Source organism: Saccoglossus kowalevskii, chromosome 7 (genome assembly GCF_978046115.1).
Source record: "Saccoglossus kowalevskii chromosome 7, keSacKowa6.1, whole genome shotgun sequence".
NCBI lineage: Eukaryota > Metazoa > Hemichordata > Enteropneusta > Harrimaniidae > Saccoglossus > Saccoglossus kowalevskii.
In genome coordinates this window covers 21,289,667-21,312,022 of record NC_140647.1, presented here as the reverse complement: position 1 = coordinate 21,312,022, position 22,356 = coordinate 21,289,667, and the positions used below count along the sequence as shown (strand labels likewise).

Below are 22,356 nucleotides of genomic sequence, written 5' to 3'. Positions count from 1 at the left end.
AGTACTTACGCATATTGAATATTGACCACTGAGATGGAGAAACCGGCCTTGGAGTTTGGACATATAGTGACCTCAAGTCAATCAACATTATGTGGCAATGGCAGATCAAGTACTTGTATACTGATTAAAAAAACTTTTAAATTTGTTATCTGAAACTACATGAAACTCACTTCAGCCTACACGATGTAAAATTAATCAAGAGAAAAGCAACGAACTCATTTGGCACATAGTGTTTAAGAAGAAAAGCTTATAATCTTGGATGAAAGGGGGTTAAAAAAGATGTGAATCTCATGAATTATTTGATTTGTCAGAACACTACATTAAAAAAAGACTAAATGTCATACTAGTTTACAGGGGGATGAGTTTTATGCTGTCTTACTCAGAACATTACCATGTGATTTTAGAACTAGTTGAGAAATTAAAATACAGGAATCAAAACTGAATTGAAAAAAAAACAATAATTAATTGCCATCAGATAAGAACAACAGCTATACTTCCATTTGAGGGTCATGTCTAATTGATAAAAAGCTTGTCTAAATATGGTTTGCTATGAATATATTAACATATATTAAACTTTGTTCGTTACATCCAGGCACTCCTAAACAGAAAAAACAACATTGCAAGTTGGCCATCTTGTGCCAGGTGGGATACATTTTGTACACCTACATTCATTTATAAGTGTATTTTGTCATGTTATGAGTTTTTAATAAAGTAAAGCGGTTCTTTGCTAAGTGGTGGGTGTCGGGATCCAAGCAAAAAACGTGACTTATCGGGGGTGGTGACTTACAGAGAAGTATTTTGAAAGGGAGGTTTATGCAATGTAAATGTATAAAAAGCACATGTACACATTATTTATAGTATGTTTTCTTTATTGAACAACATCACAGCATCCATGTCCACATGGATTCAAAAAATCATTGTAGCGAGTTACAATCAAAGGGGGGGCAGCCGAAAGGACGTAAAGTCGTGACTTGATACCCTCGTCTACATCTCGAGTCAGGTCGCCGTCACCCATTGAATCTCAGTAATTGACGGCCAGTAGGTGTTAAGTTGTCTTCTCCAGCCCTATAGCGGCCAATTAAATATACAATATGACGAAACATTATTTCCTTAACTTCAAAATTTTCGACAAAACACAATAGAAATTTTGGGAGCCGACTTAGCCGAACCCGCGACTCACTGTGGCGTGACTTAACAAGGGGTCACTGTACATGTAAATTGCTTATTGTACCCAACTATTTGATATAAAAGCTTAATTGCTGCGTTTAATTTTAGCACATCTACCTATTCAGTGAAATCAGAAATTGGTGATTTTCTGTTCACTGCAACATCTTGAATAATGCGTGAAAGACACAGACTGAATGTCTGTCGCAAAAATCCAATGATTTGATTTTGAAATTGAATTTCTGTTTTTATAGTTCAATGTCAAAATGCCAAGCCTTCAGAGTACATTATGACATTGAGATGCCCTTACTCTAGCATAATTAACCATCATCATATGTGTACAGCATACTATTAAGCGTAGAAATAAACCCACAAAAAATACTCCCACCTTTGTTGAATCCAACTAAATGCTTTGATGTCACTACAAAGATATGACCTTTGTTTGTTCCTGTTTTTACGTTTTCATACATAGCACAGGACCTTGCAGTTAAAGGAAAATGATCTACTGTAGAATGCTTTATTTTCACTTGGAATTAATTTTCGCTATTTTCGCTGAAAGAATGATTTAGTGAAAATAAAATCCAGCGAATATAGGTTTTTTTTCATATATTTTACATTCAATTAGTCAAAATCAGTGAAAATAAATTCCATACAAAACACCTAAAAAGTATTTTCAGTGAAAATTAATTCTAGCTAAAATAAAGTATTTTACAGTATTCTATTAAACAGTAGTGCAGTTGTACATGTATTTGTATGCATTGTTTGTTTGTTTGTTTTTTCTGACACTGTACTTTGAATAGGTTGAGAGTTGACATACCAGCCTATATAAATTTTTTTTTTCCCTCAAATTTGAACTTCTAAATGTACGGTGTTGGTTTATGTGGTGGTCCTCTGTTACACACACTGTTTGGTGTTTAGTTACTCCAGTAAGCATGTACTGGTATAGAATAGTGTAATGTAAAAATAGTTAAGAGTTAATCTCGGCTCTTGCATTTATATTTTTAACTGGTTCTAGAGGATGGTGGAGTTTTGTTGGGTGTATAATGGCGGTGCGTAACGATGGAATTGGTGTCCTCTATGTCGCCTTTATAGCATGCATGGTAACAAGTGTAACCGCCTCTATCGGGGATCGATCACTTCACTACAGGAAGTGCATAAAGAAATGCAGCGATGGCAACTGTTCAGGTGACAGTTTGCTTGATTTTCAGCTAAATCAGCAGCTTTATCTGAAGCTGACTGGTTGGGATTGTCCATCAGAATGCGAATACAATTGCATGTGGAGAACGGTTGAGTATTTTGTGAGTGGAAACAGAAGCATTCCACAGTTCCATGGAAAGGTAAGTCTGCAGAAAATAGTATTCCGTAATCCATGAAATTATGTAGCAGTAAAGTCACTATGACTTTCACTGGGATCCTAGGGAGTCACAGTGACTTTCACTTGGGTCCTAGGGAGTCACAGTGACTTTCACTGGTTTAATAAAACTTCTATGGAGTCAGTAACTTTCACTGTGGTTCTAGGAAGTCACAGTGACTTTTACTGGGGTCCTAGGTAGTCACAGTGGCTTTTACTAGGGTCCTAGGCAGTCACAGTGAGTCACAGTGACTTTCACTGGGCTTCTAGGGAGTCACTGTGACTTTCACTGGTTTAATAAAACTTCTATGGAGTCAGTAACTTTCACTGTGGTTCTAGGAAGTCACAGTGACTTTTACTGGGGTCCTAGGTAGTCACAGTGGCTTTCACTAGGGTCCTAGGCAGTCACAGTGAGTCACAGTGACTTTCACTGGGCTTCTAGGGAGTCACAGTGACTTTCACTGGGCTTCTAGGGAGTCGCAGTGACTTTCACTGGGCTTCTAGGGAGTCACAGTGACTTTCATGAACTTTGTTCTCATGAATGCCTTTACATTAAATTATCAAATTGTGTAAAACCTTAGACCTTAGTTTTTCTAAGGTCTATGGAAAAACCCTACCAGGTAGTAGTTAAAATTAGGCAGTTTACAGTTTATAGAGAATATCCAATGAGTGACCACAGAATATTGTGTTTATTAAAAAACCAGTGTAGTAATTGTTTATATAATTCAAGCCTTTATTAGGGAAACATTACTCAGCTACAAATGTTGATACCTATTTATCACATGTATGCAGGTCACCAGCAAAACTAAAATTAGAATAAAAATAATAATTTGTGTGCATGCTTCAAAGTGGCTTTATAATTCATTCTATTTATTTAAATACAGCTTTATTCCTTGAACATGTTTATCAATAGTTAATTTTTGAGCCATCAATTTATTAACGTTTATAGGGACATATTGGCATCATTTTAAAGCGGGGGAGTCGTCACATGCACATGCGTCAGATGGCCATAGAGTGACAATGTTTACAAACAAGCGTCTACTCATTCGCCTTTGCATTTTTAGCGTGTGTTGTTATCATCGCTTGGAACTCAATTCTCACGTGGACGCAGGTGACCACCCTTCTGCTTTAGCTAAATTGCAGGTTAATTCTATCAGCGGGCTTCGTGAACCTGAATAGTAAATTGGCAAGCAGTAGTTGCGGATTATTGGTGAAAACAAATTGTGTTCATTGTCACTAAATGGTTAGGAGAATTAAAAACTGTGAAAGTGCGATTTAAAATGAAAATACATATTTGTGAATGCATGATGTATATATCGAGAAACTTTAAGACTGATCATGTTTCAAACAGTTTTCATAAAAATAATTTATCTACATGTATGATAAATTGTTATAAGTGATAGTGGAATATCTACATACCGGTACATTGGTGTTGTGGTTGAAACCTGTTGATAGTATCCCCCTATGTTAATGTTGTACCAGTCACTTCCTGGAACATGGAGTTATGGGATACCACAATTGTCTGTGTTTTTGTTTTACATGAAGATATCCTGTTTTGGTCATAAACATTACTCGAGTTGCACTTGTGGCGTGGTTTCGCAAAAGTGGGCGTAGTTTCTGAAATATGGGCGTGGTCATTTTTGTAACTCAGTGTTTTTGTAACAATTCAGCATCTCCATATTATTAATCCTAAAACTTATGAATATATTGTAATCTTAATTTATCTTACCTTGTGACATGAAATATCTTATATGTTAAAGTGAAGAAAATGGCAATATTTGTACTTTTGTGTAGCATTCCACCTTACCCGGATGACTGATAATTGGGCTCGTTCCAGTGCTCTTGTACAAAAAAACTTTTCCAACATTATTCTTGTGCATTCACACAAGTAATTTGCCTTTTAAAAATAAAATAAAATCAATCAGATGTATTGGTTATCTGCCTATTGAATTTAAGCCTCAATAGGTCAAAAAATAACATAAATAGTAAAACGGTATTAGTTAAATCAACACATGTATAATAATTATTTTATTTTTATTTTATTTTTATTTCTTAGTGGCCTTTTATACGAATATTAGGAATTCAGGAACCAGCTTCCACAGTCTTCTCTATTTTTAATGGTCTTGTACATATCATTGGTATTATAGAATTTAGAAAACGACTTCCAATCGGTGCACCCATGTATTGGGTATGGCATACATTTGCTGCAGTAAGTTGCTAACTCTTAGCTTGATCTGATCATCTTTTATTTCTAGATGTTAATGTAATGAATTGAAATTTATTTTGTTAATGTATGAAGCATCGTTTTTATTATACTGACAGTTATTATGTAGGAATGATGGTCTAATTTGTTGCTTTTATGTTTTGTTTAGGTGGGTGTCCATGCATGGTTTTGGTCATCAGTTTTTCACACTAGAGATGTACTATTAACTGAGGTAAGTACCGGTATTCTCCCATTGTGCCTGAAGTTTATGAAGCATTTACAAGATAATGTTAGGTGAAATGTTACAAGGGTCCGTTTCTGTATACGCATCTATCTATCAAACTCTTTTCTGACCAACGTTGTAACAGAATGCTAGTGAACGCTCTGTTGTGTAAACAGTAGTGAGTCAAATTTTTGGGTGTGTTCGAAAATACAATACATATATAATTTATGCTTTGTGAATATCCAAAAACGCTAGCAAAACAGCCAAAGATGAACAAATGAAATGTACGTTTTCTTTTGATTTTGTGATCATCTTACAATTCTCGTGAGATCATAGTTGCATATCACATCATTTGCATACCATAACAAAATTAACATACATTAACTCATTTTACCTGGTATGATTTGTTTGACACATTTTCTCATATATTCCATATATTGATGATATGTACTCCAGATTCTGTTTTGTATATATTCTTCATGTGTGATGTTACCATGACTACACCACTAGAAACTATATTATTATTTTATTGACAATATACTTGTTCTAATTCATACCGCAAAGTTGATGGAACATATCTTTCAAAGTACACGTATGTCATATCCTGTGATGTCATATCCTATGATGTAACATCCTGTGAGGCTGTACCATTTCACGACCAATATCATCATCTTTTATTAACAAATCTCTATTTCATCACAAATCATGTTTAAATACATATATTTTCTCCAAAAATTATTGTATAAAAAATATATACACCTCAAAACCATGTTTCATGCGTTTCATCATTTAATGGTAATAATCCTTTCACTTGACACTTACTTGAGTTTTTAGTCATTGAAGGGTTACCATGACAACCATTATTATACTCCTCATCATATGCACAAGTTTTACAGTTGTCAGATTCTTCATGTAAATTTATCCCTGTAGTTTCAAAGTTACGTTGGGCACAGTTATCAGATTTATTAAAAATTACTGTCTCATCTAATCCATTCCCTGCTTCATTAATTGTGCTATGAACTGGTTCATTGATTAAGATCTTGCTGTTAACTGGGTCCTTCAATTGAGGCTGGAAATCGTCCTTTAGATTTGACTCTTGTGTGCAGCTCTTTTTAATCGCGTTATGATGTTGATGACCTCTGCTACAAGTAGTTGTTGTTTGCCTATTCGTATTGTCAACTTGTGGACTCACCATGCTAGATATTTGATTTGTTGTGAAGGCTCTATTGCTAAGTTGTTCCGCTTTGCAACAACTAAATGCCTGTTTAAATGACCTTCTGTATTGCTCACTCATAATGTTGTAAATAAATGGATTTGTCGCTGAGTTGATATAAAGAAAAAGCTCAAAAATATATAATACCGTCATGACAGTAGTTTCAGACATGTCTGATCCCATGCTGTAAGCTATAAATACAAACTGAAATATATGGTACGGAAGAACGCACACAAAGTAAATGATTGCTGTCACTAGTAGCATGCGTATAACGACAAGACGGCGTCTCTTATTTTTTGTTTGTAATATGTCTTCCTGCATTGTTAGACTTGCGGGCTGCCGACATGTTAATTCACGAATGATCAAAGTGTAAGTAATTAGAATTATGACAAAGGATATAAAAAACGGTATCGTTCTCACGCATGTGGAAACCGCCAACATTGTCAGACTTGGAATCCAGCAGTAACATACAGACGGAATAGTGAAGACGACAGCTGAACACCAAATCATTACTGTATGTTTCCGGAAGCGAGTCTTGCGTACGTCAAAATGTCTGCGTTTCAACGGTTGGCAGACCGCCATGTAACGTTCAATACTTAGTATTGATATTGTAAATGCCGAGGCAAACCAAGCTAAATATGCCGATACATTCCCACATAGGCACAAATAAGGATTGTAGTCGACATATTTGAGCGTAAGATGCATAGAGAAACTGAAAGACAGGAATAATACGTCCGCAACGCTGAGATTCAAAAGATAGTAATTCGTTGCTGTGTGCATACGAGGGACTGTTCTGAGTACATGCAGAAATGCAGCATTACCCAGAATGCCACATGTTGAAATTACGAGCAATGTTATCGAATACACAGTATTGTAGCTCAGTAACTCTTGCGTTGTTTCATTGTATGTTGCGTTGTTCTCTGTGCCTGTGCCCAACCAGATAATTTGGATAATCATCATGTCCATAATCATCTGTCAGAGTATCCCACCGCCATCCTAAAATGAATCATAGTTTATAGTGAATGTTCATTGTGAAAATTTTAGGATTTATCTTTATTTCACGCGGCAGAATACAATTTTTCATACTGGTGTTATATGTCATCTGATCACCCTAGTATAATGATATGTAAAAAGTAGTTCAGTTCGTGAAGCTCAAAATGGACGATATGTCAACTGTGAAAGATTTCCTGTAATGAATATATGATAATTCTCTCGAAATGTGACATATAACTGATCAGAGTCCAACAATCAATTTCAAATGTATTTTTTTGTTTTTAATTATTTCAAAAAATGCATTATGTCAACAATTCGCTACTGGGATACAATGAATCCTTAAATGTTATGTATTCACGTATCACTATTCCTAACTTATATATTTGTGTTATGTGACCTTAAATTTCAGGTCAATCACTTCCCTTAACTACAGATGGTACACAAAACATGTACAATATATGGTTCCAGTAAGCAGAAGTACTTTGAATTAACTCTTTAATACCAAAATAAAATTGTTTACAAATCAATATTTTGTCAATGGCAAATTATGCCCATTTAGACCAAAATCACCAAAAAAAAATTATAGAAAAATACATAAAAAATGTTGACAAAATAAAGGCACTGAATGGTTAAATTAAAGTACCATTATTGTAATCTTTAAAAAAAATGTTAGTTACTTTTTAAATACCAGTTACATTTTTCATACATGCTATTCGAGCCTGGACACATCTGACCCTTTCTAATTTGCACACTTTACACAGTGTCAATCAGAGCTTACCATATGAGTGATTGTCCATCGTCGTCATCCATTAAAAAACGCAAGTCTGATTGCTTTTATCAATTAATATTATACATATAGATACCCAGGTGGACCTTGCTCTGGTTTGTTCATTTCATGATGATGATATAGTCAATTCTCTAATTTTGATGAATATTTTTGTAATTTTTGGTAAAAAGTTATTTTTTTTACTTCTTTTTAAAAACCGCAAGTCTGATTGATTTGATATAAACATAAATGTACAACAGGTGGAACTCTCTCAGATTTGTTTACTTTCTAATGATAGCTTCAATTCTTCAGCAGAAATGTGCATTGCTAACAGCAGAGCTGTCTCAGCCGATAGGCTGCTTGTTGTTTCTTAAAATGCCATTGCTGTGTTTTAGAATCATAAATGGCGACAACACATACTGTTAATATTTTGATGTTTTGTAAAATAATGTTTGACATTAACAGTACCGGTATGTTAAAAAATAGTTTTATCATCATTTGGCATCTTCAGTCGACGAGGGAGCTTCAAACTTAAATACTATGGAATACTTTATTTTCGCTGGAATTAATTTTCGCTGAAAAGGCATTTTGAGCGTTTTATATGAAATTTATTTTCACTGATTTTTGATGAGTTTAATGTGAAATATATGGAAAAAAAGTATATTCGCTGGATTTTATTTTCATGGAATAATCCTTCAGCGAAAATAGCGAAAATAAATTCCAAGCGAAAATAAAGTATTCTACAGTAGTTTAGATCCTGTTTTATTTTTTTCATACTAAAAGTTGGTAATGTCATCATCTTCAAAGTAGTCTCCCTGCATGTGTTTTATATTGATAATTATAGTATATGGTACTGAATTAAGGAACCCTGTGTTCAGATAATAAATGAATAAATGCTTCCTTGTTTTAACAGGATTACAACAACAAAAAAGTCAGATTGGGAAAATAACAGTCGAGTCAAGATCCTTTCATTGCTTTTTAAATTCAAATTAAATAGTTGAATTTGTTTGATGTTCACTTGTGGTAGAGCTATAAAATACTATTAATGTTATCAGTGTGATGCCAATACAGTGTGAATGTAAATATCACTCATGAACATGTACATATACTGTAAAACACTTTATTTTCGCTTTGAATTCATTTTTGCTGAAGGAGTGATTCAGTGAAAAGAAAATCCAGCGAATATACCTTTTTTCCTATAGTCTACATTCAACTTACCAAAAATCAGTGAAAATAAATTCCATACAAAATACCCAAAAAGTCTTTTCAGCGTAAATTAATACCAGTGAAAATAAATTATTTCACAGTACCTCAGTTATTTATTGCTTTGAGAGGTTAATTTTTGTCTGTGGTATTAAATGTATTGAACTAACATATTTGAAAGACGCATACTGTGTGTAAACTTGTGTATTACAAAACACATCTACATTATTATGCTTGATGGGGAAATCTTTATTTCCGAATGCATTGAATGATTTCTTTATTACAAAATAGTTATAAATTATACCAAAATAATGTAGAGCCCGCCAGTAGTGAAGTAGTTGTCAGTGAAGGCTAATTTAACAACTTGCTACAGTGACTACAACGCGAATATGAACTTTGTTTTGCTCATGTATCAGTTTGAGTATGGATAGTTGTAAAACATTCCTACCTACCTAATAAGTCATGTGACTTCATTGGATATTTGAACCACATAATAACCCCCCCCCCCCCACCTGATTCTAGCTCAACTAAAAACTGTGCATTCGTAGTTGTAGAGCCACACTCACATACATGTATATTAAAATCAATTTCTGTGTATATTGTCTATATTCTATATCAATATTTTTTTCAATTCTTTTCTGGATGCTTGTTTTGTTGATGATCCAATCGATACTATGTGATCACGCTATTTTCATTGACGTAGAACTGCATAAATGATTATTATTATTGCACAAATCGAGATAAAGTTAGCATTTCACCTTACCTGAACAAGTTTGTGTGATCCCTGGTAAAAGATGTGGTACGTATTAATTGCACCCTTCTGTTTAAAGTGCATTTAACGTGTGTATTTCTATATCTGATGATAGGACTGGCAGTAATACTTAGGACTAAACCATTTCTATTTCACATGGGGTGAGGTGGGGGTGTGATAGTATTGGATTGTCGCTTTCATATTTTCTTTTCAATTAACAATGTCCGGGTCATGATTTTAACAAATACTTTGCAAGATATTGGAAAAAAGCAGCCAAAAAACAGTAGATAAAACTGTTGAAAAATCTTTAAATGGTTGGTTCTATGTGTCATGTGTTATCATGTATTTGCTAAATGTAGCTACTTGACTGTACACTATTGATGACATACATGTAATTACTTACTAGTTAGATAAGCTATGAACACACTAGGGCTTATGTATGTCTATGGTATAAGACCTAGGCTTGCTCACAATTATAAAAAAAACATAATTATAGGTCAAAGTTACAAAACTATACAGACTTTTTTTTTAATTAATTCTTTTTTATTCGTAGCAATACGTTACATATGGACGCAGCAAAATGGTGTATAAAATATTTAATTACAAGTTGTGCTGAGTAAAAGGTTTAATCAAATTAATGACAGAGCAAATGAAAAAGTTTGGGTGCTCAACTTTTGTGCATGGAAAGAGTGATTTAGCGATTTCTCCTTCGCATCATGGAAGGTACTAAAAGTACCTTCCATGTTCGCCTTGAAGCTCTTCTCTGGTGGCCATTTTGAATTATGTCAAGTACGTTCGCCAGTTCTATCCCCTTCAAACTCCAACATGAATTAACGCAAAATTAAACATGCTGTATTTGCTTTAAAGTAGGGATCTCAAATTTTTTGGTTTTTAGCTAATTTTTCCCAAAATGCCTTTCTGGATTAACATACTAAACACATACTGAATACTAATGATTGTGATTGGTACTAATTTCCAGCAAACAGTGATTCCAGGATCCCTGTATCAATAATGTTTTTTTAATCCCTTTAATCAGGGTCAATTATAAATACAAACCAGTCCCTAGGCCCAGCTGTAACAGTTTTATAGCCTACACAAAATGAGGTTTAGTGCATTTGTTCTGTACAGTAAAACCTGTATTAGCAGCCACATCCACTTATTCTTTTTGAACAATCGGGAACCGAAAATTCAACACTTCTCGTATGTGTTGATGTTCTTAGACTAATAGAAGCCACATCCCCTCTGTTACATTATACTATTTTAATAGAAGCTGTGGTATCTAATATAGATTTTACAGTTAGTGTATATGCTTCCATAAATGACAGAGATATATAGTCAGAATAAGTTGTATTTTAATGATCCGGCATACAATAAATGCAGTTTTGGTTTAAGTACACTTCTATTGGAGATGCGCTTCTACGGTAAATGTGATTTTTTTTTGTCAACAAACGTCATCATGTTGCTTGATAACCAAACTAATATGCATATTCCAATCTTAATTAACACCAATTAACATATTCTTTTTGAATATCATAAATTTCTTTCCGTAATTTAGTTCTGTTCATTGGACTAATTGGTTCCCATGAGAACCAGGAATATCACAAGTTACCGATACAGGTGATTTTCTGTTTTCAACTGTCAATCGTCTCCTGACCATTTTATTATTACTGTACATTTTTTTGAAAACTACTGACCTCATTGCTTTGATCTTTGATATTATGTAAATTTCTGTCACTTTGGTTTGTTTTATAACATTATCAATTGTTAATTCTTTATTAATTCTTGCTTGGTCAGAGTTTGTGCATGTGTTAACTTTATCACCTGTATCTCAGACATGCCTGAAATTCATATTCTTGAAAACCACAAACCTGTTTGCTATAATATTTGGTTCAATTTACAGAACCTCTATCAGATTTGTTAATTCTTTTATCTTTATCTTTTGTCACTCTAAAAACAATAATTTATCTTCTTTTTTCAGTTTTGACTACCATGGTAGTGTTTGCAGTTACCCTGTCTGTCTATATGTATGTATGTATGTCTGTTCCACTGATATGACCGCTGGTCAGATTTCATATGAAACTTGATACATATGTGCTCTGGAACAATGTGCAGACGTGATTTGTTTTGGTTAAAAAAAATCCGTTTTTTTTTTGTTTGCATAATAATTAGTCAATTTTCAGCTTTTCCACTGTTATTATAAGTACTATCAGTAATCATCACATTTTGATGAAATTTGGTACATACATACTTTATTCCACACAATTACAATTCCATGGAACATCATGTTAAAGAAAAATAATTATTCCAACAATTTTTAAAACGCAGATTTTTTTAATAATTCAGGACAAGAAAAAAAAACAGCATTAACAATATATAATTTGAGATATGTCATAATATCGTTGTCATAGGAACCTATGGTAAAGTGTTATAATACTGCTACTATCGGTATTATCAACTAAAATACAACCATCATTTTCTCGAAAATTAGGCTGGTTATCTCCAACTTATAATTTATTGTATAATGAATAAATTCTGGTTACTTTCATTCATGAGTAGGCTTCTACCTAAATATTTTTTATTTGATTTTAAACAGATTCTCATCAAAGCCACTTAACATTCACATGATAACTCCAATATAATTGTATAAATACAAACAAAAATATTTAGTAAAGAATTATATTTTCAAGTCAAGTTTGAATTGTTATTAATGTCATTGAAAATTAGCAGATTAATCCTGAGAGACTGTCAATATTCCTGTATTCATGGCTACACTTAGCCACTGAAATACTACTGTAAAATACTTTATTTTCACTATTTTTGCTGAAAAGGTGACTCAGTGAAAACTAATTCCAGCAGATATACCACTTTTTCTATATTTTACATTCAACTTGTCAAAAATCAGTGAAAATAAATTCCTGACGAAACACTAAAACGTCTTTGCAGCAAAAATAAGTACTTTATACCGGTAGTCTGCTTAGTCGTACATTTTGTGCATTTACTTGAGAACAGTTTATTAGAAGTCAGCAAAAATTCTTTCTTTCTGAAATACAGTTGATTTTAATCTGGATTAATTAATTTCAACTTTTGTTTATTTTTCACACAAAATAAAAACAGACTTTTTTCAAATTTTGTTATAGCGAATAGAAAATAATTAAATATCAAATAAATTATGGAAAAAAAACATAAAAATAAGGAAAATATTTCACTTAACATTTTGGCAGGAAAAATGTTTGTGCCTGGAAGGTTAAAGTGCTTTTTGTTTCAAAATTTATTCAGTTTGGACCATATTTAACTAGGATTGTGTTTAAATCTTCCTACTCAGCTGTCTCTTTATGTGTTGTTTGTTCCTTGGCTCCATCTTGTATTGATTTAAATAATAATTTTGCCGATTGGCGAAGTACGTATTTACCAACTGTCATGTACCCAGTTTACTCTGCTGTCTTTTGCAATGGTTACACTTGTACAAGTACATTTATATTCCTAAGCGTTGTCATGGAAATGATAAATCATAGTCAAACATTATTGAACTTTGTATCAGTAATTTTTTCGAACACTCCCTTCTGTACGTACATCACACATTGTGATTAAAGCACGGACAAATTCAGAATTTTATTTTTCCAATAAACTCTCTCCCCTGCATTTTCCCCTTTTAAAGAAGTAATATACAGAGTATAGATAAGTACATTGAGAACAAATGATTGGGGACGCTGATGATTGGTTTTTTACTTGCTTCTGTCAAAATGCTGTAAAAATGTAGAAAAATAAACAAGAAACATCACAGGACCAGAAATAAATTTGTTTTTTTTAGAGTAATAGTACTGTCAAATACTTTGCTGTTTTGTTAAAGAATTTATTTTCACTCATTTTGAAAAATGTATTTTCACTAATTCATCCATTCAGCGAGAATAGAGCAAATAAATTCTTAGTGAAATATTTTTTTAAATAGATGAAATTTGAGTGCCATTGTGCGTGTGTACAGTGTACTTTTAATACTTCAGTTTTCCAATTTTATCCACATACCCAAAATGTTGGTGTTGAATATGAGACATTGTTCTATATTCAAATTTGAGTGTGCTGGAAGTATCGTTATCAACACCATTCCGCCAAGCCAAGGAAATATATAGTGACCCATCATGCCAATGTTTCAGTTGCAGTTTGGAAAACTTCTTTTGTACACTGATATCTACCAAGTTATACTCAACTAACATCTCGTACCAAGGAATGTCACAAAGTGGTAAATGATTTAGTTTTAGTCTTACAAATAAGTGTTTTTCTAGCAACAGAATTATGTTAAAAGCATTCTAAATTGAAAAGACTTTAAATTATTATTCGATCACAAGCATAACATTTTAAACAACTCCCCCTCCCCCACGGAATAGTGAAACGTTCAGTATTATCATAAATATAGTGTTATTAGTTTCCAACCATTGAAGCAAAATCGAAACAAACTTTCTGATTACTGTTATCTGCACCCACTGTCAATATGATTCAAAGTTTTGCATTATTCTCACAGATTTGACGACAAACATGAATCCATGTAAAATTGGCATCATAAGACAGTCATCATTGTACATACCATGATTATTGACGAGAACATTTGAGCGATATCGTCTCGGCATTCAGCAATATTTTCTCCCAGCAAACAATGCGAGAATCGTTAAACAGTTGAAGTGGACACAACATTTTCTTGGTTATTCTCTGATTATGAATGCAGAAATTCATTATTGTCACTATTCACAAAGTATATCCCACATAATTTTTTCATGTTTTTTCCCCAGAAATTGTAATCAAGGCCTTCCGAAAATATATAATTATGTCAAATCGGTCCAACATTGTCAAAAAAAATATTGAAAAATGTAACTAGAGTAAAGTAATATGTTACACTAATATTTTGATGGAAAAAATTGTAGCACTAAAAATGGGAAACTTTGTATACTGCAGTTGGATAAATGAAAATGCTACCAATTGTCAGGCGTACTTGTACCAACTGATCTCTTGATGATAGTAGAAATGTCATCTCCTTGTAATGAGTGGTCACTTTCATCATCAGAGCAAGACCATTCTGTTTCATCTGACTTTTTTTTACAATAGCATGTTTTCATCACAGTCTCTCTGTATGTTGAACTGAAATACTTATAAATGAATCCGTTGATGGCAGAGTTGATAACAAGCGGGAATGTTGCAGAGTAGAAAAATATCTCTCGCTCGCAAGGTGTCAGTATCGTTTCGGGTACTATGACGTCCAAAATGATGACCCATAGATACACCTGAAATGGGAAGACGCAGACAAAAAAAACTAGCGTATTCACTCTGGCGACTTTTGTGATCTGTCGCTTCTGATCGTTTGCGGTTTTCTTTCGTGTGCCACTTGTTGCCATCTGCGAGCGATTCCTCATTCTGATCACAATTCTTCGATACATTACTGTTACAATTATTATGGCGGCTAGGAACGGGATGATTTGTATGGAAAGGCCGACAACAACAGCCCATTCACTCACATATTCATAATTACAAACAAAAAAAAACACAGAAACAAAAAGTAACGCCAGTACCCACGTTAAAGCGATGAACTTTTTGCATCGGCTCTTTGTGTTCATCTGATGCACTCTCATTGGTTTGCATACGGCATAATAACGGCCGATACTTATAAATGCTATCGTGAATGTGGAAACGTACTGCAGAGTCAGTGGAATCAAATGAAACAAAAAACAAATTCCAAATTCCTTGATGATTGAAGATATGGACTCCCCCATTGGAACCACCATGTAGAAAAGTGCACACAGCAGAAAAAAAGTATCCGCAATACACAGGTTTAGCATGTAGTAGTTGGTGACTGTTTGCAGTGGTTTGTTCTTCTTAATAACAACCATGAAGATTACATTACCGGTAACTCCAATCAGTATAACAGGCGAATAAAGCATGATCAGTGTCACATAGAATCCTGTGTCGAAATCACAGAAAGCCATCTCTGTGTCATTTTCCATTGTCAGTACCTAGCGAATCACAATAATGTTTGAATTAAGGCCGTTTGTGTAAGTCTGTTTGAGACCTGTATGTTACATTCAATACAAGCTCAGTACATTATGTCTCAATTATGAGAACCCATTTCGTTTACATTAATATTTAATATAAATTGAATCTGAGTAATTGTTACCATAACATTTTCTAAGTAGTCTCTAAAGTAAACTTGATGTATCTTCATATTCATATTGTACTTGTATTCATTCTGTGGATTATTAATATACACTTGAGAAAATGTATCAAATTAATTAGTGGAACAGCATGCTTGCAGTACATGTTTACTTTGGTTAAACATAGTATTTACCTTGCCCTGTATTCAGTGTTATTTACTTGTGGCACAGCCTAGTACCTATTATATGATTATTACATAAAAGAAATTTGATTAATATTGTGACTCTGTAAAGCTGTAGATAATAATAATATATGTCTGACTCATTGTCTTTATTTGGTCTTTGCCTGATTTACATTATCGATGGCAGTGTCTTATTAGCTCCAAAAAATGTATATTATGACAAGATTCTCTATAAACATCTGCCAGTTTTAGCTGTTGAAAAAATTATAAAGCAGTAAAAAAAAATATACGGTAATAATATTAATGTTCGTAAACTGCCCATACATGTATGTTGTCAGAGCACACATGTTCATTTGTCATGGCAACATGGGTGTTGTCTTTATGGCTCAATGCAGAGCATACATGTTCCAGGGCTTTGATGTTGTCTTTATGGCTCAATGCAAGAGCATACATGTTCCAGGGCTTTGATGTTGTCTGTATGGCTCAATGCAGAGCATACATGTTCCAGGGCTTTGATGTTGTCTGTATGGCTCAATGAAGAGCATACATGTTCCAGGGCTTTGATGTTGTCTGTATGGCTCAATGCAGAGCATACATGTTCCAGGGCTTTGATGTTGTCTGTATGGCTCAATGCAGAGCATACATGTTCCAGGGCTTTGATGTTGTCTTTATGGCTCAATGCAGAGCATACATGTTCCAGGGCTTTGATGTTGTCTGTATGACTCAATGCAGAGCATACATGTACATGTTCCAGGGCTTAGATGTTGGTCTGTATGGCTATAAGTACAGAGCATACAAGTTCCAAGGCTACTTGGGTGTTGTCTTTATGGCTCAATGCAGAGTATACATGTTCCAGGGCTTTGATGTTGTCTTTATGGCTCAATGCAGAGCATACATGTTCCAGGGCTTTGATGTTGTCTGTATGGCTCAATGCAAGAGCATACATGTTCCAGGGCTTTGATGTTGTCTGTATGGCTCAATGCAGAGCATACATGTTCCAGGGCTTTGATGTTGTCTGTATGGCTCAATGAAGAGCATACATGTTCCAGGGCTTTGATGTTGTCTGTATGGCTCAATGCAGAGTATACATGTTCCAGGGCTTTGATGTTGTCTGTATGGCTCAATGCAGAGCATACATGTACATGTTCCAGGGCTTAGATGTTGGTCTGTATGGCTATAAGTACAGAGCATACAAGTTCCAAGGCCACTTGGGTGTTGTCTGTATGACTTAATGCTGAGAATTCATGTTCCAGGGCTTAGATGTTGTCTTTATGGCTCAGGGTAGGGCTTAGATTTTGTCTGTTTGGCTAAATGCAGAGCATACATGTTCCAGGGCTTAGATGTTGTCTGTATTGGTCGATGCAGAGTATACATACATGTTCCAGGGCTTAGATGTTGTCTATGGCAACTTAGGTGTACATGTTCCATAGATCCAGCAATATTAATATGAATTAAAATAATATATAAATATCATATATACATTCTAAATACCAAAATAGAAGTGTATAACTTCTGCATATGGTGTAATAGAGAATTATCTTATCTGAATGTACAGCATATGTTAGGGACAACGTCAAAATATCGATGTCGGATAAAAAACATAATTCCTTTACCCCCCCCCCCCCCCCCACTGAAACTTAATTGATAAATATTGATCATGGTGACAGACTACATTCACCATTAAATACAAATTGAATCGGACAGTAGTATGGCATATAGCAGTTGGTTGTAGTAATGAAGGGGAATATACGTATGCGCAAACTACTTTTCTGGGTTCTGCGCATGCTCTAGGTCCATGCCCTGAAATTGACCTCATTTGACACACATATTTACACTCGGGCCAAACCATTTTCTCGTCTTGGATGTTTTGTTTTTTTCATTTTCTGTTATTTTTTCTATGATTCGATAGAAAAAAAACAAACTACAAAGTCTCCAAGATTTTTTTAACTTCACTAAAAAATAAAATCGTTTTTGTAGGATGGAAACTTTTTGAGGTCAACCCCCCCCCCCCCCAAACTAAAGCAAATAAGTTTTTTTTATCTGACATCGATCTTTTGACGTCGTCCCTTAGATATGCTGTGTTTCAATTATATGTGTGTATTAAATTATTTGTTTGTTTTTTTTGATAGCGAATGGATTATTTCAGTGCTGCAGCATTGCTATTAATGACCATATATGCACTAGGTATCAGGTAGGCCAATTACCACTTCTATCATAATGTGACCAAGTTATAACAAACAAGTGCTGGCCAATTTTGTCACTGAGGTCATGAACCCTTCTAGTGCCAAATTTTATATTTTGTCACACAAAAAAAAGTCGTATTTTTTTTTACCAAAATGTTGATCAACCTCAATAGCCAAACAAACGTTTTGCCTATTTGATCTAAATAATTGAAGAAAAGTACATAAAATCGAGCAAACTGATGCATAAAAATCGCAATCGGGAAAACCTTTTGGTATGCATATTCCACATTTGTAGTGTACGTCAGTTTACTAATATTATAGCGATTTATGCTTAACTATACGATAATATTCCTTCTCAGGAGTCTTTGTTATCACAAAAGCACCTGTAGACGAGAAGTAGCTATTGGTTTTGCCATACTATTGCTGATTCTTTTTTCGCTACATGTTAGTTATCTCACGTTTGTCACATTCGATTATGGTTACAATATGAAGGCGAGTGTTATTGCTGGTAAGTGTCAACACAGGTCATGTCACCTGAGTTCAAGATAATGTGGTGTTTCTTGTTTGCATCCATGTAGTGTAAACAGGTGTCTGTTTTCTGTTAAGATTTAAATGTACAAAGTTAATGCAAAGTAGAGTAAATTACAATTGTTTGGTAAGTCATGGTTCACCCATGGGTTTCTCAGGTTTCTCAGGAACTTCTTTGTGTGAAGTCCGGTCAAACCCTGGTGGCAGCCATGTTTGTTTTTATTATTAGAGGACGCTTACGCACGGAATCGTTCCATATTTGTAATTTGTAAAATTACGGCACCCTCTAACTTATGGCGTTCTGATGACAGATGTATAATAATACAGTTTATAATCAGGAACAATATAATTATCGATAGAAGAAAGTACATGTAAACTCTACCAGCAAGTTACTGTCTGGTATTATAAAAACTGCTGGAGTTAAATGTAACTTGTCATGCAGTTAACGGTCAATTCAATAACCTGACATGAATACATTATAATGTGCTGAATGTAGTCATTCATTTACCTAGATTAACCCACCTTCCTGGTACTGTCCAGTTGGGACCAAATAATCATGAATAAGTTTACTACTGTGTTACGTTTCCTAACTTGCTTTAAACTAAATCTTATAAAAGAGTGTCAGCTTTATTTTCCCACAAGCTAGCACCCATTGTAGTTTGCTCAGTCTCTCAACAAATGACAAATGTAAAAAAGATTTGAAAAGCATGGCTACTATAATAACAGGAGATATGTTTACATCATCACTAGCCATTTACTACCACAGTGTAGTTAGATATGTCTATCTTAAACAACAGCAAAAATGGGGTGTTATTCGCCATAGAATCATTCTCCTAGACATTTTTTACTCCCCTGTGCCACGCACAAAATGACAATCTTTGCAAGTTACCCTGTTTTTTGTTTGTGTGTGTGTATGTGTATCTGTTCAAATTACCTAATTTTAGTATATTTGTATTGTGCCTTCATTACTCTAAGCACGTACACAAGAGTTCTTTCTAAGCTTTCTTCTAGGTAATACCAGAAGTGACTTTAGTTCTCAATTTTCTCCGCTTAGTTAACAGCTGTACAATTGGCTGTGGTGAATCGAGTGTCATCCTACTACTTTAAGTAGTTTCTGTTTTGCTTTTTTTTCAAACTGTTTGCGCCGCTTGTTTGAAATTAGTTGCACATAGCTCTGAGAAAAAATGAAGCTGTTGACTATCAGTGGGGGATAATTGGGACAAACAGCATTCACTACTCAAATGACTCCTTGTCGGGATACTATTAATAACAATGTCAAGGGAGATTGATTCTAAACTGAATAACACCCCCACTGTGTCCGGAATAGTAAAAGTAATTGTCAGAGACTAATAAACAAAAACACTGGTGAGAAGTCTTTCTAAATCATGCATTTCTTACTTTTTCAGGATTAGTGAATTCCTTCTGGATGATAAAATGGGCTTCCAGTAACTGGGATCTCCATGGTGGTATAAAAAAAGCATTGGTTGCCACGGTTTCTGTCAATGTTCTATGTACTTTGGAGCTACTGGACTTCTCACCATTTTTCTGGATATTTGATGCTCATGCTGTGTGGCATCTCAGTACAGTGCTGCCGGCGATATGGTTGTACAGGTAGGTATACTACAATGTAGTCATCTTCTTATGTTTTTCTATACTGTAAAATACTTTATTGTAGCTGGAATTTATTTTCGCTGAAGACTTTTTTATGACACAACATATAAAATTGGTAAAGGTACTTTATTTGGCAAACAACAGGGGAGCCTGCTGCTGGGATCAGTCAAAATACATAGCTTAGATCAGATTTCCCAGCAGGCTCTCAAACGTGAAAGTAGTAGCTTTCACCAGCTACTGGTAGGAAAAGTAACATACCTTGTAAATGATAAAACTGAGCAACACCAAATTGTTGCTGGCTGAGTAAATGAAAATACAAATGTAACAAAACACTGTAAAGTAAAACTCTGTAATAAAGACTATAAAAAATACAAACAATAATAAAAGATAAACTGGTTAGTGCAGCAGTAGCTGCAGGTTAATAGGTTAGTCATTAGTACGAATTGAGGGGTAGGATATCGCGGAAGCTGTACCTACTGGTTGTGTTATTTGCAGAGGCAGCGAAAGCTGAAACTGCGTGATGTTATGTGTTACTGGTAAAGGCAGCGGAAGCTGCAATTACTGGTAGAGGCAGCGGAAGCTGCAACTACATGACAGGTTAGCATTGAGGCAGCCAGGACTTGCCTGATATGGTGGAAAAATTTATTTGAGATAGGATTATCGTAACTCCAACATCGTAATGCTGAAAATAAAAAAAAACTATTATCCAGATTTGAATACAATCTACCATAATATACATACCATAACACCTTTGCCAAAATTAAACTTGACATCCCCTGAAGCATGTCAATTTTGTGGAAATGAACAATGCATTTGAACTACAAATTTATACGTTGGTATACCTCATATGTGACCCATATTAAAAGTTCTTTATCATGATGATCATGTTTAATTTAACAAATATTAATTCACAAATGTTAATTAATGAATAAAGCTTCAAGTTTTAGGTAATATAATTCATTTACTTTGTATTTTTTTCTCCTTTCCAGTTACATCATTGAAGACTCTTTGTATCTATACAAAACTAAACATCGATTTAAAAAATTGGAGTAGAGAAATGAGATGGAAGATGCAAAGAATGTAAAAGCTGATACGCTTAACGTTTCCACATGTGATTGGAGAGATGATCTGTTGGGTTGCACTAGTGTGATTGCCTGTATCACATTTAGTGACAGCAGGACGTTGCAATTAAAATTCACAGTTAAGATAATTAATTATGTTGAATTATATAACCCAGGTCACCATAAGACTAAAATAAACAGAATTGTTTAAGGTATAGAGAAAAATAATGGTGTTGTGAGCGGCATTTTTATCCTTTTTTTTTTTTTCGTTTTTTTTTTTTACAATTTTTTTGCAGAAACCAAGAAAAAAATAGTGTGAACAGCTCACACTGCCAAGCAACAGATACATTTTTTTTTTGCTTGTGTATGAAATTGATTCATGCAACGCTGTTCTAATCAAATCTGTGATTACTAACAGGATAGCTTCAATATATACCAGTATACATATTTATTTAATTTGCAATAGAACCTGATGAACATACTACAGGAGAGGCCACACATTTCTCACCAGCTTACAATAATCGGATAAGTTACACTTAATTAAATAAAATTATATTATATTATGATATATTTAAATAAAAATATGTTACTTTTTAAATAAGCTTTAACGTTAATCTCATTTACTAATTTTGTTAGCTATTGTTTTTATATTGCTTTATAAATGTAAGTTAATTTTATACATGACCTTTAAAGGTCAAACGTCCTGGTACTTTTTGGAGGAGGGAAATTTACAATCAGTGAGATTTTTGACTCCCGTGTGCGAAGCACAAAAAGGGAGTCTTTGCAGTTAGTG

At 34.1% G+C, this 22,356-nt stretch overlaps 1 protein-coding gene across 1 annotated transcript; it reads left to right on the top strand.

Moving 5' to 3' along the window:
- Positions 1 to 2,185: 2,185 nt before the first annotated feature.
- Positions 2,186 to 21,712, top strand: LOC102808154 (GPI-specific phospholipase A2-like PGAP3). Its single transcript, XM_085501290.1, has 7 exons — positions 2,186 to 2,501; positions 4,572 to 4,724; positions 4,888 to 4,950; positions 18,310 to 18,371; positions 18,723 to 18,871; positions 20,298 to 20,502; positions 21,492 to 21,712. The coding sequence occupies exons 1-7, from the start codon at positions 2,208 to 2,210 to the stop codon at positions 21,553 to 21,555; spliced, it is 990 nt and encodes a 329-aa protein (XP_085357416.1). The 5' UTR covers positions 2,186 to 2,207; the 3' UTR covers positions 21,556 to 21,712.
- Positions 21,713 to 22,356: the final 644 nt, after the last annotated feature.